We start from the raw sequence: 19,461 nt of genomic DNA, 5'->3' as shown, positions 1-19,461 counted from the left end.
TTGTCAAGAGATACCTCAATGAGCACTCTTTGGAACACGGCCAGACGAATGAGGAATCGTAACGTGGGCAATGAGAGTGATGAATACTCGAACCGATGGATATTTGACTTTGCTAGGAAAGTTTGCCCAGATTCTGTTCCTACGCAGAGCATTATACGGGAATCTCCTCCAAATAATGGTTTTATTAATAACCCATTTTCAATGATGGAATTTTCTATAGCACTCTTGTCTTGTAACAATAACGCTCCAGGGTTGGACAGAATTAAATTCAACTTGGTGAAGAATCTGCCCAACCTCGCAAAAAGACGTTTGTTGGAATTGTTCAACAAGTTTCTTGAGCAAAATATTGTTCGACCTGACTGGAGACAAGTGAAAGTTATCGCCATTCAAAAACCGGGGAAACCAGCTTCCAATCACAACTCATATAGACCCATTGCGATGTTGTCCTGTATCAGAAAATTGTTCGAAAAAATTATTCTACGACGTCTCGACACTTGGGTCGAGACGAACGGTTTGTTGTCAGATACTCAGTTTGGCTTCCGTAGAAATAAAGGGACGAATGATTGCCTTGCATTACTTTCGTCTGACATCCAAATTGCCTTCGCTCAAAAGCAACAAATGGCATCTGTATTTTTAGACATTAAAGGAGCATTTGATTCAGTTTCCATTGATGTTCTTTCAGACAAGCTCCACCAAAATGGACTCCCAGTGGTTATAAATAATTATTTGCACAACCTTTTGTCAGAGAAACGCATGCATTTTTCACATGGCGATTTGGCAACACTCAGAAATAGTTACATGGGTCTCCCGCAAGGCTCATGCCTCAGTCCGCTCCTCTATAATTTTTACGTAAATGACATTGACAGCTGTCTAGTAACCCCATGTACACTAAGACAATTGGCAGATGATGGCGTGGTTTCAGTTACTGGGCCCAAAGCTATTGATCTGCATAAACCATTGCAAGATACCTTAGATAACTTGTCCGATTGGGCTGTTCATCTTGGTATCGAATTCTCTGCGGAGAAAACAGAGTTAGTCGTCTTTTCAAGAAAGCATGATCCCGCGCAGCTTCAGCTCCATATGATGGGAAGAATGATCCAACAGGTTTTAACTTTTAAATACCTCGGGGTGTGGTTCGATTCCAAATGCACGTGGGGAGGACACATTAGGTATCTAATAACGAAATGCCAACAAAGAGTAAATTTTCTTCGAACAATAACAGGATCTTGGTGGGGTGCTCATCCGCAAGATCTAATAAAATTGTATCAAACAACGATACTTTCAGTGATGGAATATGGATGCGTTTGTTTTCGTTCCGCTGCAAACTCTCATTTTATCAAACTTGAGCGAATTCAGTACCGTTGTTTGCGAATTGCCTTAGGCTGCATGCATTCGACACATACAATGAGTCTTGAAGTTCTGGCGGGAGTTCTTCCATTAAAAGATCGATTTTGGGAGCTTTCATCACGCCTGCTAATAAGATGTGAGGTGCTGAATCCCATGGTAATTAATAATTTCGAACGACTAGTCGAGCTTCGATCTCAAACAAAATTCATGACAGTATATTTTAACCATATGTCACAGGAAATCAACCCTTCAAGATATATTCCTATCCGTGTCAGCCTCCTAAATGTCCCTGACTCAACCTTATTTTTCGATACATCCATGCAGCGCGAAGTGCGTGGAATCCCGGATCATCTACGTTCGACGGAAATCCCAAAAATATTTTCAAGTAAGTTCAGGCATATTGACTCTGAGAAAATGTTTTACACGGACGGATCGCGAATTGAAGAAGCGACAGGGTTTGGTATGTACAACAATAATGTTTCGGCCTCATTTAGGCTTCAAGAACCTGCATCTGTTTATATAGCAGAGCTAGCAGCAGTTCATTATAGTTTGAGTGTAATCGTCACATTAATTCCAAACCATTATTTCCTCTTCACAGATAGTCTGAGTGCAATTGAAGCCATTCGCTCAAACATGACTGGCAAGACTGAACCGTTTTTCCTGGGCAAAATAAAACAGTGCCTGAACGACATATTGAACAATAATTATCTAATCACTATAGTCTGGGTCCCGGCTCATTGCTCCATTCCTGGCAATGAAAGAGCCGATATTTTAGCCAAACGTGGTGCTATAGAGGGTGAAATTTATGAGAGACCAATTGCTTTCAACGAATTCTATAGCTCGTCTCGCCAAAGAACACTTGCCAGCTGGCAAGCTTCTTGGGATAAAGATGATCTGGGTCGGTGGATGCACTCAATTATTCCGAAAATATCGACAAAGGCATGGTTCAGGGGACTGGATGTGAGTAGAGATTTCATTCGTGTGATGTCCAGACTCATGTCCAATCACTACACGTTAGATGCACATCTCCTTCGAATTGGGCTCTCCGAGACTAATCATTGTGCTTGCGGAGAAGGTTATCGGGATATTGATCATGTCGTTTGGACATGCGTGGAGTATCGTGATGTCAGATCTCAACTAATAAATTCTTTGCGTACCCAAGGTAGACTATCCAATATCCCAGTTCGAGACATTCTTGCTTGTCGTGACCTTTCATACATGAAACTTATTTATCATTTCATAAAGAAAACTGGAGTTTCAATTTAATAAAGGCCCCTTTCAAGACTTAGTTCTGATCCCAGCTGCGTCCATGAGTTCAACCAATAGCTAAATTAGAATAAAAATAATGTAATGATACAAACAAACTCGAAACAGTTTATGAAATTATTAACAAAATGTCTGAAAATAACAGCTTATTTTATAATTTATAGAAGTTAATCGTTTGGTTCAAATAATATTTCCGAGTAGATTTCATAATTAATGACGAGTTACCTAAGATGATATTTAAGTAATAAGAGAATATGTTTTAATAAATTCAAAACGTTGTGACTATGTTAGAATTAAATTAGGATAAGAATATTATGTAAAAGTGATGCTACGGCGAAGAAAAACTTATGTAAACTGCCTTAAGAAATAAACGTATTTAGGAAAAAAAAAACTCATTATATTGCATATTCGATGATGAATTTGCCTAAGGCGTTGATTTGATCTAACCGCGTTCTGCAGTTTCGTAGTTTTGTTGTCATTGTTTCAAAAATGACGATCAGTTGTTCAGCAAAGAATAAGTCACCAGAGTCATCCTTTGCTTGTGGTTGATTATTGCCCCACCCAGGAGGGACTTTGGAGGAAGAATCTTTTTGTGATCCAGCGGCTGAATCTTTTGGATTGCTGTGAGGAAGTGGCGGCAAATTTGGAATATCCCTCTTCGGTGGGAGCCGTGGGAAATTAATTTCATCCTTCGGGACGCCTGTTGTCGAATTTTTGTGAACTCAGCACGTTTGGGACACGATTTGCTAGTAGATGGATTTGCCATTCGATGATTATATGAAATAACGATTTTATCGTTTTTAGTTGACTCATGGTGATGGAGCCCTTCTCCAGATGAACCAAGTACATTTTTTTTTAATTTAAAAGATATTTTATTCAGGCCTATTTGCATACAAGCTTTACGTGGCCGATTTAGCTGAGTTTTTAGATAAATTTTTTTTGTATTGGATCTCGTTGTCACCCTTTTTCTAGGGGGAGAGGAGTTTCCATTTTCCTCCTGCGAGGATTGAGGGGCAGTTTGTTCGTGGTTCGTCTCGTCATCCATTGCCGTGGTATTGTTGTTGATTTCGTTGATAGGTGCTGTAGATGCGCCTTGTTGTACATTGTTTGCAGTTGCTGGTTGGTTAGATGGTAAGCTGTTAATTGCAGCTGGTGTACTTTGTTCTATAGGGGATACGTTGGTTGGTTTCGTTGAAGAGGATGCTTCACTGTTTTTGGTGACTGTCACAGGTGTACTGGGGTTGTTTGGGGTTGGTGTGAAGGAAGCACCGTTGTGCTTTGGTATAGTTGTCTCCTTGTCCGGTTTATCACATGGCTTACCGTAGTGAACAGCTTTTTGGCAATATTAACATGTGGCCATCTGATTGTCATAGGTAACAAGTGATTTGCACGGAATTCTTGTATCTTGACCGAAAATCACATAAGAAGGTATAGGCCTCTTCAAGTGTATGCGTAATAAACGTACGCCATTTAGAATACCGGAGAAAAAATTCTTCCACTTTTCTTTTTCGATAGAGAGAATCTCTCCGTATTGGGACATATTTTTGCGAATATATGAATCGGTGACGCTTGAGTGAAGATCATGCACACGCACTTCTATAGCACTATCATCCATATATACTGGAATGTTGTACTTAATGTTCTCGTGCTTCACATAGTGCACATTGTTATTGTCTTTTGAGAATTGAATTGCATCCAACTCATTATAAAACTGGATGTAAACAACATTATTCGTCTTAGTGCATTGAAGTAAATGCACACGTTTAATGTCAAGATGCATTTGCTCCTTAAGCAAACCTTCAAGTTCTCGTATCGAAGGTCAAATTTTGCACTGCCTGTAGTCAACAACAATTGTATTCTTTCGTGTCGGCGGTAGCTTTTGTTCATTTGGTTCACTCATTTCGAGATCTATTGTTCATTACACAATACTGTACTTGGTTTCTTCTGTCCCGAACGTAAGCGGTTTTGTTTTATCAACTGACTTGGATGAGATGTAAAACCGAACTGTGCCAAGTACAGTTGATCACGATACTTTTTGTCCGTGTTATGTCGCTTCATTTTAAACACCATCAAAGGCTTTAGTCTAGCCTCCGACAGTGCCTGCTTTAGTTCGGCTTCCATCATGTCGGGTAGTCCTCGAAGTACAACCTTCATAGGTTTGTTGGCGGCAATATCGTGTGTGAAGTATTGCGTTTGCCGGAACAAATTCTGTAGCCTTCAGTACATAAACGGATTGTTGCCTGTAGTCCTTTGCTGATCAGCGTGTTGAAATCCGAGCGTAGAGTTGGTAGGAAGCCTTTTAGGTAGAAAGGCGACATTTTTTCCTTCTTCTGCAGTTCCTCTTCGATGCTAACAATGCTGTACTTACAGAGTAATATGCATCCATAATTTGAAATGCTCCTATTTAATATATTTGTATTATTTAGTAATCAGTAGGTTCGAATCATTCAGTAAAAAGCGTTCAAGCAGACAGGTTGTGTTACTGGCTTGTGAGTTAATGGCTATCACCGAGTCAAGGCAACTTTAGCTGCAGGTAAACAAAACCCGCCTGCTCCTATTGCAAACGCAGCAAAAGCTGGTGTACAGCCAATATTCGGGGCGTTCCCGACTTGGAAGCAATCGAAGAAGGCCATCCCACTCGTACGCACAGAGGTGAAGAGACACAGAGGTGCGAACGCATAGAACTGCTCAGACACAGAGGTGCGGAGACGAAGGGGTGTAAAGGCACAGAGGTGCTAAGGCACAGAGGTGCTAAGGCACAGAGGTGCTAAGGCACAGAGGTGCTACGGCGCATCAGCGCAAAGCCACAAAGACAACCACCAGGTATCATTTCGTATGGTGTACAGTACCGGTTGCGGTGGACAAAACGAAGCATTATCGTGTGGTGATACACAAGAAGCATCACAACTCATCGTCAACAAGAGCTACAACGCTGTATCTAAGGTCAGGTACAGACAGCGTACAGACCAAGCTCAGCGAAGACCACGACGGCAGAGCAACGGAGATAGAAGACAGCAAATTTAAAATAGTTTCAGCGAGCTTCATGCCGAGTACCTATGGGAAGCAGAAAGCGACTAACAGGTAGATCTATAATTTTAATTTCTTTCACTTCAAAGAGTATTCTCGTTTATATAATTCAGTTGAGATCAATTATTTAAACACATTTATGTAATGGATGATCTAATGGATGAGAATCCAGGAGATCCATCTCTGCCAACAAGCGAAAATTCAACGGTTCCTAACTCGCAGAGAACGAAGTTTTACAATGAAACTTCAGCGGGCCCATGGATAGTATATTTTCGGCGTAAAATGAAGGCATTGAATTTATTTTATATATCTAAAGAATTGACATCACGATTTCCCGCTACCAAAGAGATCGTAAGGGTCCATAAAGACAAGATCCGTGTTGTAGTCGATTCCTTAAAGCAGGCTAACGAGATTGTTGTTTGCGAATTATTTACCCGCGAATATCGCGTATATATTCCTTCGAAAGACGTTGAAATAGACGGTGTTATCACCGAAGCGGGTCTTTCGGTTAAAGAGTTGCTTGAGCATGGAGTTGGACGTTTTAAAAACTCTATGCTTGAGGGAGTAAGGATACTCGAGTGCAAGCAATTGTACTCAGCATCTTTTGAAGAAGGAAACAAAACTTATCGACCTTCGGATTCGTATCGAGTAACATTCGCTGGATCTGCCTTGCCTAGCCATGTCCACATCGATAGAGTTCGCCTTCCTGTTCGGCTTTTCATACCAAATGTTATGAATTGCACGAACTGCAAAAAATTTGGCCACACAGCTACTTACTGTAGCAATAAGTCGAAATGTACAAAATGTCAAGGGCCTCATAAGGATAATCTTTGCGATAAAGATATTGAAAAATGTGTTTATTGTGGAGAAAGTCCTCATGATGATCTTTCAGTATGCGCTGCATTTAAATTGCGTAAGGACAAAATGAAGCTTTCTTTAAAAGCACGGTCTTAGCGTACATATGCGGAAATCCTTAAAACTATTATTTATGTCCCACCTTTGGAATCCGAAAACGGTTTTTCAAATCTGGCGGAACTAGAGGAATCTGACTCTGACGGAAATAGTGAAGATACCTCGTTTGTCACTCCTCAAGGGTCTGTTAAGAGGAGATTAACAAACCACAAAATACCAAAAAAGACACCTAAAATTACACCTTCAAAAAAAGATCCCCGTGTTAAATCTAAAAAATCAAATTTAAAACCAAAAACTGTGCCTCCTGGTTTGTCAAATTCACAAACCAATCCAGGAACTAGCACAAGAAAAGACAATAATCCAGTGGGCTCCGTTTCACAGCCACCATCAGGATTACTGAAGTTTTCGGAAATTGTAGAATGGATTTTTGCAGCATTCAATATTTCTGAACCACTAAAGACCATCATAACGGCATTCCTTCCAATAGCTAGAACTTTTTTGAAACAGTTATCAGCTCAATGGCCAGTTCTTTCAGGTTTTGTATCATTTGATGGATAAATTATCATCCGCCGCAAATGATTCAATCACTGTCCTGCAGTGGAATTGTCGAAGCATCATGCCAAAACTTGATTCATTTAAAGTTTTGTTGCATAGTCAAAAATGTGATGTATTTGCTTTGTGCGAAACATGGCTTACATCAAACGTAGCCTTAAACTTTAATGACTTTAACATTATACGTCTCGATAGAGACTTCGTATGGTGGAGTGCTTTTAGGAATTAAGAAATGTTATTCCTTTTATAGATTAAACATTCCTTCGACTTCTAGTATAGAAGTTGTTGCTTGTCAAATAAACATTAAAGGAAAGGACATTTGCATTGCTTCGGTATATATTCCTCCAAGAGCTCAAGTTGGACAAAGACAGCTTAATGAAATGGTCGAAGCCCTTCCTGCTCCACGTTTGATTTTAGGAGATTTCAATTCGCACGGAATGATGTGGGGTTCCGTTTACAATGATAGCAGATCATCTTTAATATATAATATTTGCGACAATTTCAATATGACAGTATTGAATATGGGTAGCATGACACGGATTCCAAGACCTCCTGCACGTCCAAGTGCATTAGATTTATCTCTTTGCTCGACTTCAATTCGACTAGATTGCACCTGGAAAGTATTTCCTGATTTACACGGTAGCGATCATTTACCAATCATCATCTCAATTAGCAGTAACAAATGTATTGCTAATTCAGTTAATATTCCATATGATTTGACAAAAAATATTGACTGGATTAAATTCCAAAGTAATATGTCAAGTATCTTAAATTCCATAGAAGAGCTCCCCCCACTTGAAGAATATGACTTCCTCGTTTGTTCGATACTGGATGCCGCTGAACAAGCACGAACCAAACGATTTCTTGGTCCGTCGTCTAACAGAAGACCTCCAAATCCTTGGTGGGACAAAGAGTGCTCAGATGCTAAACACGCGAAACAAAATGCTTTCAAGACGTTTTTTAAACGAGGAGGAGGAACTCCTCAGAATTTTGAAAAATTCTTGGTTTTAGAAACCAAGTACAAGAACATACTTCGGGTCAAGAAATGCAGCTATTGGAGACATTTTGTGGAAGGTTTGTCAAGAGAAACCTCAATGAGCACTCTTTGGAATACGGCCAGACGAATGAGGAATCGTAACGTAGGAAATGAGAGTGAGGAGTACTCGAATCGATGGATATTTGATTTTGCGAGGAAAGTTTGTCCAGATTCTGTTCCTACGCATAGCATTATTAGGGAGTCTTCTTCAAATGATGATTCCATTGATAGCCCCTTTTCAATGATGGAATTTTCCATAGCATTCATGTCTTGTAACAATAACGCTCCTGGGTTGGACAGAATCAAATTCAATTTGGTGAAGAATCTGCCCGACCTAGCAAAAAGACGTTTGTTGGAATTGTTCAACAAGTTTCTTGAGCAAAATATTGTTCCACCTGACTGGAGACAAGTGAAAGTTATCGCCATTCAAAAGCCGGGGAAACCAGCTTCCAATCACAACTCATATAGACCTATTGCAATGTTGTCCTGCATCAGAAAATTGTTCGAAAAAATTATTCTTCGACGTCTCGACACTTGGGTCGAGACGAAAGGTTTGTTATCAGATACTCAATTTGGCTTCCGAAGAAATAAAGGGACGAATGATTGCCTTGCATTACTTTCGTCTGACATCTAAATTGCCTTCGCTCAAAAACAACAAATGGCCTCTGTATTTTTAGACATTAAAGGAGCATTTGATTCAGTTGCCATTGATGTTCTTTCAGACAAGCTCCACCAACATGGACTTCCAGCGGTTATAAATAATTATTTGCACAACCTTTTATCAGAGAAGTGCATGTATTTTTCACATGGTGATTTGGCAACATTCAGAATTAGCTACATGGGTCTCCCGCAAGGCTCATGCCTCAGTCCGCTCCTGTATAATTTCTATGTAAACGACATTGACAGCTGTCTCGTAACCCCATGTACACTAAGGCAATTGGCAGATGATGGCGTGGTTTCAGTTACTGGATCCAAAGCTATTGATCTGCAAAAACCATTGCAAGATACCTTAGATAAATTGTCCGTTTGGGCTGTTCATCTGGGTATCGAATTCTCTGCGGAGAAAACTGAGCTGGTTGTCTTTTCAAGAAAGCATGATCCCGCGCAACTTCAGTTTCATATGATGGGAAGAATGATCCAACAGGTTTTGACTTTGAAATACCTCGGGGTGTGGTTTGATTCCAAATGCACGTGGGGAGGACACATTAGGTATCTGATAACAAAATGCCAACAAAGAGTAAATTTTCTTCGAACGATAACAGGGTCTTGGTGGGGTGCTCATCCGCAAGATCTAATAAAATTGTATCAGACAACGATACTTTCAGTGATGGAATATGGATGCGTTTGCTTTCGTTCCGCTGCAAATTCTCATATTATCAAATTAGAGCGAATTCAGTATCGTTGTTTGCGAATTGCTTTAGGCTGCATGCATTCGACACATACAATGAGTCTTGAAGTTCTGGCGGGAGTTCTTCCATTGAAGGATCGTTTTTGGGAGCTTTCGTCGCGACTGCTAATAAGATGCGAGGTACTGAATCCCCTAGTTATTAATAACTTCGAAAGGTTAGTTGAGCTTCAATCTCAAACAACATTCATGACTGTATATTTTAACCATATGTCACAGGAAATCAACCCTTCAAGATATATTCCTATCCGTATCAGCCTCCTAAATGTCCCTGACTCAACTTTATTTTTCGACACATCCATGCAGCGCGAAGTGCGTGGAATCCCGGATCACCTACGCTCTATGGAAATCCCAAAAATATTTTCACGTAAGTTCAGGCATATTGACTCTGAGAAAATGTTTTACACGGACGGATCGCGAATTGAAGAAGCGACAGGGTTTGGTATGTTCAACAATAATGTTTCGGCCTCATTCAAGCTTCAAGAACCTGCATCTGTTTATATAGCAGAGTTAGCAGCAGTTCATTATAGCTTGAATGTAATCGTCACATTATCTCCAAACCATTATTTCCTCTTCACAGATAGTCTGAGTGCAATTGAAGCCATTCGCTCAAACGCTGCTGGCAAAAATGAACCGTTTTTCTTGGACAAAATAAAACAGTGTCTGAACGACATATTGAATAATAATTATCAAATCACAATAGTCTGGGTCCCGGCTCATTGCTCCATTCCAGGCAATGAAAGAGCCGATAGTTTTGCCAAACGTGGTGCTATTGAAGGTGAAATTTATGAGCGACCGATTGCTTTCAACGAATTTTATAGCGCGACTCGCCAAAGAACACTTGCCAGCTGGCAAGCTTCTTGGGATAGAGATGATCTAGGTCGGTGGATGCACTCAATTATTCCTAAAATATCGACAAAGGCATGGTTCAAGGGGCTGGATGTGAGTAGGGACTTCATTCGTTTGATGTCCAGACTGATGTCCAATCACTACACCTTACATGCACATCTCCTTCGAATTGGACTTTCCGAGACTAATCTTTGTGCTTGTGGCGAAGGCTATCGCGATATTGATCATGTCGTTTGGACATGCGTGGAGTATCGTGATGTCAGATCTCAACTAATAAATTCCCTGCGTACCCAAGGTAGACTATCCAATGTCCCAGTTCGAGACATTCTTGCTTGTCGTGACCTTTCTTACATGAAACTTCTATATCGTTTCATAAAGACAATTGAAGTTTCAATTTAATAATTGACCCTTTTGAGGGTTAGTTCTGACTCCTACTGTGTCCATTAGTTCCAATAGCAAAATTTTAATAAAAATGGTGTGCTGATACAAACAAACTCATAATAGGTTACGAGATCAACAACAAAATGTATAAAAATTTAAGCTTATTTTATAATTTATAGCAGTTAATCGCTTGGTTCAAATAATGTTCTTAAGTAGATTTAATAATAAATAACGAAATAGCTAATATGATATTTAAAATATAAGAGGAATATGTTTTATTAAACTCAAATCGATGTGACTATATTAGTATTATATTAGGTTAAGAATTCTATGTAAAAGTGATGATACGGCGAAGAAAAACTTATGTAAATTGCCTTAAGAAATAAACGTATTTATGAAAAAAAAAGTAGGTTCGAAAACATTCGAGCATAACAGGTGTGTGTTGTTTGTCTGTAGTTTTCTAAAGAAATAATACAAAATATATAAATTCTAAGAAGTAGATCCGTAGAGAAAGCAGAAATCCGTAAATATTCGTCAGTGTTAAAAAATTTCACATCAGACTAGTTTGGAACACCAATCTATTGTAAATATCACACACAAGAATAACAGGCATCCTATATAGCAAACAAATCACCGATGGCGCTTGTCATGTGCTGAAATCTCTATTTGCGAACGAAAGCGGAAGTTCGCAAACATTTTGTTGTGAATGTTATAATAGATACTTCTTGAACGCACTTGACTATAATATATTAGTAATTGAAGGTTCTAACTTCCGAAAATCCTAACATTAGTTTTAGATAGTGTTTTACAATTTATTTTTTAAATAATATCTATTGACGAGTGAGTTTGAAAATTGCATTTTTATTGTCATCGTGATCGGTCGTGACTCCTACACAACCTTGTAATTTTTTATGGATTATTGATGAGACGAAAATAATGCTTGGCACAAAAGTTCTCTTGTGAACATCAAGGTTTGGAAGTTAGTAAATGTTCGTTTCAAGGCTGAATATTTTGAAAGCGATTTTTCCGGCTCACAGTTGAAAAAAATCTTATGAACTGATTCTTTAACGAATGATCGTGAAAGCAACTTTTTGAGGTAATGATTTTCCCAACATTGTTTAGATTAAGTGACATGTACATTTACCACACTAATTTTAAGCACACTTGCACTTAACATTTCATTTTAATTGACATCACACAGTTGGACACTTAACGTCACGGATGACAAAAGAGTAGGATAGCTATAATAGTGAAATGTACTGATAACTGCTGACGAACTGCTATCACTCGGTAGGCAACTCGAAAGCCCGCCTTCACAATTCGGTAAAAACGTGTGGTATATTAAACTTGACCTACAAGGTACTCTCCCAAATCCTTTGCCGTCGCTAACGAATTCGTAGGGCCGTACCAAGCGGGATTTACTGGAGCCCGCGCCACTACGGATCACATATTCGCGATAAGACAAGTACTCGTGTCGTACAAGTGTCGTGAATACAACGTACCCACGCATCACCTATTTATTGACTTCAAAGCGGCATACGACACAATCGAACGAGAACAGCTATGGCAGATAATGCACGAATACGGTTTCCCGGATAAACTGACGCGATTGGTCAAAGCAACGATGGATAGAGTGATGTGCTACGTCCGAGTATCTGGGACGCTCTCGAGTCTCTTCGAATCTCGGAGAGGGCTACGTCAAGGTGATAGACTCTCTTGTATCTTGTTCAATATTGCCCTGGAAGGTGTGATTCGAAGAGCGAGGATCGACACGAGTGGCACGATCTTCCGAAAGTCCGTACAACTTTTTGGCTTCGCTGACGATATTGATATTGTGACACGTAGTCTTGAGAAGATGATGGAAACCTACATCGGACTGAAAGCTTAAGCTAGGCGTATCGGACTGGTCATAAATGCTTCGAAAACAAAATACATGAGAGGAAGAGGCTCTAGAGAAGAAACACTACGCCTCCCACCACGAATATTTATAGACGGTGACGATGTCGAGGTGGTTGACGAGTTCATGTATTTGGGCTCACTGGTGACTGCCGATAATGACACCAGCAGAGAAATTCATAGACGTGTTTTGGCAGGGAATCGTGCGTACTTTGGACTCAGAAAAACCCTCCGATCGAGAAAAGTACGCCACCGCACGAAATTGACCATCTACAAAACGCTCATTAGACCGGTTGTTCTCTATGGCCACGAGACCTAGACTATGCTGGCAGAGGACCAACGCACCCTCAGTGTTTTCGAAAGAAAGGTACTGAGGACCATCTATGGCGGAGTGCAGATGGAAGACGGAACGTGGAGACGGCGTATGAATCACGAATTGCAACAGCTGCTAGGAGAACCACCCATCGTACGGACAGCTAAAATCGGACGTCTACGATGGGCTGGGCATGTCATTAGGATGTCGGACGACAGCCCAGCGACAGTTGAGACGTATGCTTGATACAGCAAAGGACACCCCAGGCCTATAGCTGTTAGGTAAGGTTAGTATATTAAACTTGGAGTCAAGTTCAACTGATGGTCAACGAAAGACACACAGAGTGAGCAGAGCCTCGTGCATCACAATCAGAGCTGCTAAATGTCACTATCAACGAGCAACTTTGCACGACGAAGATTGTAAAGTTTATGTCACTGGACTGCTGCCAACCAGGCACTACCAATCATCATATATTGAGTGTCTGAGAGCCGATCTGTCATAACTTAAATTCTCTTGATATTATACTCACCAGGACGCTCATTGATTGCCGATGTGATTGATATTATCTTCATTTCTTCTGTCACTGCTTGATTACGATGTGACTAAATATTAATCAAGCAGCATAAACATTGAGTTAAATTCATGTACACCAATAAACTTCGAAATCCGATGACTTTTTGCAAAGAACAATTAACTTTATCAATTTATGTTTATGTTAGTACTCTCATGGATTTTTTTTACTTCAACAGGGAATAGGAGAATGAGAGAGAACAAAATGCGTCACCTGTCTTTGACTGAGTATACTTCTTCTTGGTCATTGAACTATCGAGTATCTCATTTGACAGACACTTTGACCGTACCGATTACAGTTGACGATGATTTTAGTCAGTCTATCAAGGTCATTTGACATGACTGACAATTTGCAGCTCTGATCACAATACATACAATCAATCAACTAATAAGAACAACAATCGATACACAGAAGTGTAAAATCTCGGTTAATTTTTCAAAAGGGCGTATAAGCAAGTGACAGTTTCTTTTTGTTTACTTTCTCTTCTATTAATTACCAAGCGATTTCCACGTTTATCACTCAACTTTTTGCATAAAATGATATCCGAAACTTTCGACCTTCAAACAGAATAGTGACATCGAAGAAAATCTTTTTAATCACATCACAATAATCGGAAGAGAGAGTGATTAAAGAGAAACTGTCACTTGCTTATACGCCCTAATGAAAAATCAACCGAGAAATAAGTGTGTCAATTTTATTTTTATTTATGTCATCTTGTTACGTAGCTGACATTATTCAACTGAGCCCTTTTAAATTTCATTAAAATGATTTTTTTGAGTTACATTTGATTCCGTTATTTTGGCACATGTTTTGTGGTATATAATCCCTGAGTTGGTGCATTTTGTGTCGCGTATATATCAATGTAATATTTGGAAGGTATAATATTTGTATACTTATGGTTGCACGATATGCTAATTTCAATTGTATAATATATGTATGTAAAATAAATCTGCCCATAGGGGACGGGTATAGCGTGATGGGTAAGTCGATGCCTTTCACACCGCCCGCCTGGGTTCGATTCCCAACCCCGCACATAGGGTCAGAAAGTTTTTCTAGCCCGAAGAGGCGAATGACATTAATGTTAAAGCCTCTATAATTGAAACAAAAAAAAAAAAAAATCTGCCCATACAATTTTTACGATCGTCATTTAGTAGGACGGTTATTCAATCAGAGGATGCATATTACTCCCTGTTCCCCTGCGTTCATTAGATTACCTTTTTGATGTGGAACACATCTTTATTAGGGGTGCAAATCACAAACTACACGTAGAAATGTGGTCAGGTTTTAAACACTTACAGCTCAGTCTGTTTTGTATCAATTAATAATATTATTTCACCATTTGATTGGAAATATTTCTACGCATTGATTTGAATGTTCATAGCCATGTATTTTTAATAGTATATCATTGAAATGTTGATTAATAGCTAGCAGTGTTCTATTTTGCATGCAAAAATTCTCCGGCATACCGGATTTCCCTGCCATAGTCGACGGTTTTGAAGGAGTAAGCGATATATCAAAGGGAAAGCAGCGCTCTGATTGGTCAATCGATGCAAAAGCGAAGCTGTTGGAAGCACACGAAGCTATAAATATAAGCAAAATTATAGCTAACGTTTCAGTGCTACACGTAGCTTGCTAGAGGTAGGTTGTTGCTACACAGCAAGACAAAAAGTGCCATGAAACGATTTGAAGCTTTAATTGGTATGCCCTGATCTTGTGTCATGAAAGATTGGATGAAATCCCATGTTATGTCGTTTCGCCTGAGAAATTGACAACTACCCCAGGGTAAATTTTGAGTGCATAAGATTAATTTCTTATTTATATAAGATGAACTCGAATGATAATGAGAAAAAGTTTATCGCTTCAACCGAAATCGCAGAATGGTAGTAATGGATGATAGAGAAACGCTATAAAAATAACTACTTGCATACAAAATTTGAACACAAGCTTGGCGAAAAGAAGCTTAATTATCGATATCTGTATAGCAAGCATATGCAAACATATAATTGCATACATTTGGGCTATTGATGTAATTTCGTCGGCTAAAAAAACAAATACAAATCATGACAAATATAGTCTATATTTTGGGTTCACGTGTTCGGTGTTGGTTCATAATAAAGACTAAGCAGACTCTCGTGCATTTGCGGATTCAAAAGTGTGACGATTAATTGAAAATGTCGATCATTAGAAATTTTGGTTGCCTTGTTCCACATCAATGGCTCGAACAACCCCATGGGGCTGATCCTTGTAGTTTTAATAGAGATGGACGGGTAAAGAAATTCTTATACCCGAACCCGACCCGTACCCGAGTGATCAGCAAAAAAATTTACCCGTACCCGATAAAAAATTTGAAAATTTACCCGTACCCGGTCAATAATAAAAAAAAATTACCCGTACCCGACCCGTACCCGATAAAAAATAAAAATTTTTACCCGTAGCCGACCCGTACCCGATTAAAAATTACCTGTACCCGTACTCGACCCGAATGAGTAGTAAATTTTACCAAAATTCAGGATGAAAAAAAAGTGTTTTAGATAGCGAGCCGTATCAAGCTCTAGTTGGTAAGTAAAATACATTAAAATGCTTGTTTACATTTAAACATATAAATACACTGTGAAGCATGAATAGATATCCAATGTCTTTGGTACTTTATACTCATTTACAAATATCGACAAAAGGGAGTAATATCTACTCAAATGTTTCGAGAAGCATATTTACCCAAAATGTCGTAATATCCGTTGTATTCAATTTTGGTAGGTATGGTTTTTACGAAACAGTGGTTTTTACAGCCATTGAACTACTGTGTCCCCTCCGGTGGAACCCTCAACGAGTGAACACGGTGAAAAATCACGCATTGAGATTTTCACTTGTAGTCCAGTGAAAAAAAACGAAAATTAACTGACAATATAGCCCAACTTACTGTGCCAACAATCGGAGTCATTTCAAGTGAGGTGACACCATCCAGAAGTGCAGAATAAGAAGAACTTCTATGCAGATTTTCTGAAATAAATGTTCATGTTTTCATGGTTAGAATCCTAATGATTTATATAAAAATTTTGAAAAACTCCAACCAATATTTATAATAACAGTTTTCTGGTATCTGAATGTGATATGAGTATTACACTATATTTTATATATGAATCAACTAATTTTTACTGGATTGTGCATTAAACAGCTTTAAAATGGCAGTCCATTAAAACCTACGTAAAAAGTAGGGTCTGACCGTAAAATCTTATGCCGTTTTCGTTTATTTATCAGCTCGAAAGCTGACCCAGAGTAGCCCAAACAACGCTTGATATGTTTGTTTTAGCAACCTGATGTTGCTTGGACTCCAATCGCGTAGTTTCGCTTTGAAAATTTTCTCGGGTCGCACCACGCATCCATGCAAGTTTGTTTATTTTTTCTTTTTTTCATGAGTTGTTGTTTAGGGCGCGTACCACGTGTTCGTTTTACTCGGAGTCAGAGTCGCCCGCGTCTAGGTTCAAAAACGAAAACGGTATTAGAGCTAAGGCAGTGTGTCTTATTAAATATGATTGATCGTTTTTTTAATGAAGAAAAGAAATGTTTTTTTCTGGAAAAATATGCCAGTTGTCAAGTCTGGTCCTAGGCGCGAATGTAAAAACCCTTTGAATCAAATTGTTTATTTTTCGGAAGAACTGTTTTGCAATAAAAAATTCTCGTCAACATGTTAACATATTTATGTGAAATACAAATGGTCGGGTAATCGATCAGAAAAAAAAATTTACCCGTACCCGAGTGAGCAGTAAATTTTTTTACCCGACCCGTACCCGACTGAGCAGTAAATTTTTTTACTCGTACCCGACCCGCACCCGATTGAAAATAAAAAATTTTTACCCGTACTCGACCAAAAACCCGTCGGGTACGGGTCGGGTTTCGGGTTAAATACCCGAGACCCGACCATCTCTACTTTTCAACTGCAAATAAATCGTAACGGATTTTAAGTCTATCTCTGCTTTTCCAGCCATTATTTCACACTTATTTTTACATTCTCATTCGGTCTCACGTCAGCTTTTCGTTGAGTCCAGTCATCATAAGGTTAAGAGTCTATTTTTTTCAACGCCCTTTTTTAATTTTGATAAATATTGAGTTTGTTGAAACTCAAACTTATGCATACATGACACAACGTTTCCAACGCTAGTATTGAATAAATAAGTTAGCTTACATAACTGATCTCGTGAAAACCGTTGGCACAAGTGCAATTTCCTACATTCACTCCGTTTCTTGATGTGATTTGACAACGGCTAAATGGAATATTGTATAGGCACTGAAGGTCTTCCTCGCACATATCGTAAAGTTTACTGGCAACTGAAATGGAATAAGATACAGAAGTCTTATTCTATTGTTGTCACGCACCATTGCTTTAGAAGAATTAATTCATTGTTATAAACATTGACCTACTTACTTGGAAGACACTGATTTTGTTTTCGATTTAAGATATGACTAATTCGACAGCGACAGATGTCACTACATCTGGAGTTATCCGTTATGCACTCTTCATCTCGGTAACACTTTCCACCCAGATACACATCCGGCAAACATAAATTCTTTCCAGCATTTGGATGTCTCCCCACTGCACAAACACAAATACCATCGCGGCAGTACATGTAGTCACCAACGCAATTGTTTGTGAGTCGACAGTATTGACCAAGGTAGCTTGTTTTGTAACATCTCCGTTCCCGCTCAACATAATGAGTTCCCTCACGACATTGGCACGAGTTTTCACGACATTCGGAGTCCGTGCTAAGCAGATACTGGCACTGATCGTCGAGTTGGCAATAATCACCTATTGCATTTGCAACTGAAATTACGACTAGTTAATAATTGAACTGATCAGAAAAAGATCAATTGCGTACATCTAGTACACTCCCGAGTATAATTGTTAGTGAGTATGAAATAACCCTGCACACAAGAGCAAATGCCGAAGGTCGTTGGCGGATTATAGTGCTCACAATAAGCATTTGTTGGACATTCCGAATCGACACGACAAACGCTGGTTGTACCTAGAAAAAAGGTATCATCAGATGGGTAATCGTTTTTAGTGGTGAATAACATTGAGGTTTAATTCATTCAATGCAACAATACAAGTAGAATTCAACTGTATTATTTTTATATGAAAGACTATTGTTAATTTGTCTATGATCGTAGCATTTCAACGTGTATAATTGTTTGGTCGCGAACATTTTTGAAACAAAACGATATCGCTTTTTCCGTCGAATTTCATATTTCGAGAGCCTGACTACACATTTTGCCTTTGTTTGTGCTTGATTCTTTATTTGATTTGTATTGCTCAACTTCAATTGCGATATATGTAGGCCAGCTGGGAACTAGTACAATTTCAATGCACCCGTAAAATCATTCATAGCCAAATAGAGGAATCACACGCTCTGTTGAAAGCATTTGTACTTATTTGTTCATGCAATAAAAATTGATTCTATTGATTTTAATTATCCAACAATAATTAACAATGTCCACATAGTTTTCAAAGAGTTGGAAATTTGTTCATTTTCTGTGGAAGCTAACAGTTATTGGCATTGGTTCTAATATATGACAATTTGTGTTACAATGTTTGAATACTTACGTCTGATGAAAGTTTGGCATTGCGCAATAGTGAGGATATACCCAACGACAAAGAATAACGTTGTTTGTTGCACCATTAAAAGTTTGTTGTCATAAATATGCAAAGGCGGGTCGCTTCCGCACAACATGTTTTACGTGTAGAGAGAAAGCACATAGGTTCTATATCGCATCGAACCAACATCACTGGTCGGAATCTAGTATCTTACTGAACTGGGTATATGATGTTGTATCTCGACGATGATGAGCCAGTGTGATAGAGACGGTGTTTCATTGGAGAATGCAAATACAATTGTGAATACACACGATGGTAC

General features: G+C 39.0%; 1 protein-coding gene across 2 annotated transcripts in view; it reads right to left on the bottom strand.

The window, feature by feature from the left end:
• The window catches only part of LOC131440573 (prion-like-(Q/N-rich) domain-bearing protein 25), a 25,949-nt gene extending 6,488 nt beyond the window's left edge, over positions 1-19,461 (bottom strand). Inside the window, exons 1-4 of one of the 2 annotated variants that reach the window (XM_058611971.1) lie at positions 19,152-19,461; positions 18,427-18,573; positions 17,976-18,371; positions 17,736-17,878 (exon numbers count right to left, since the gene is read on the bottom strand). In XM_058611971.1, the coding sequence (XP_058467954.1) occupies positions 17,736-17,878; positions 17,976-18,371; positions 18,427-18,573; positions 19,152-19,278 (813 nt within the window). In that variant the 5' untranslated portion in view covers positions 19,279-19,461. The remainder of the gene's footprint in view (positions 1-17,735; positions 17,879-17,975; positions 18,372-18,426; positions 18,574-19,151) is intronic. The other variant, XM_058611970.1, reaches the window with a different exon arrangement.

This window comes from Malaya genurostris, chromosome 1 (genome assembly GCF_030247185.1).
Source record: "Malaya genurostris strain Urasoe2022 chromosome 1, Malgen_1.1, whole genome shotgun sequence".
NCBI lineage: Eukaryota > Metazoa > Arthropoda > Insecta > Diptera > Culicidae > Malaya > Malaya genurostris.
The sequence above is the reverse complement of the archived record's forward strand: the minus strand, read 5'-3'. Positions and strand labels throughout refer to the sequence as shown.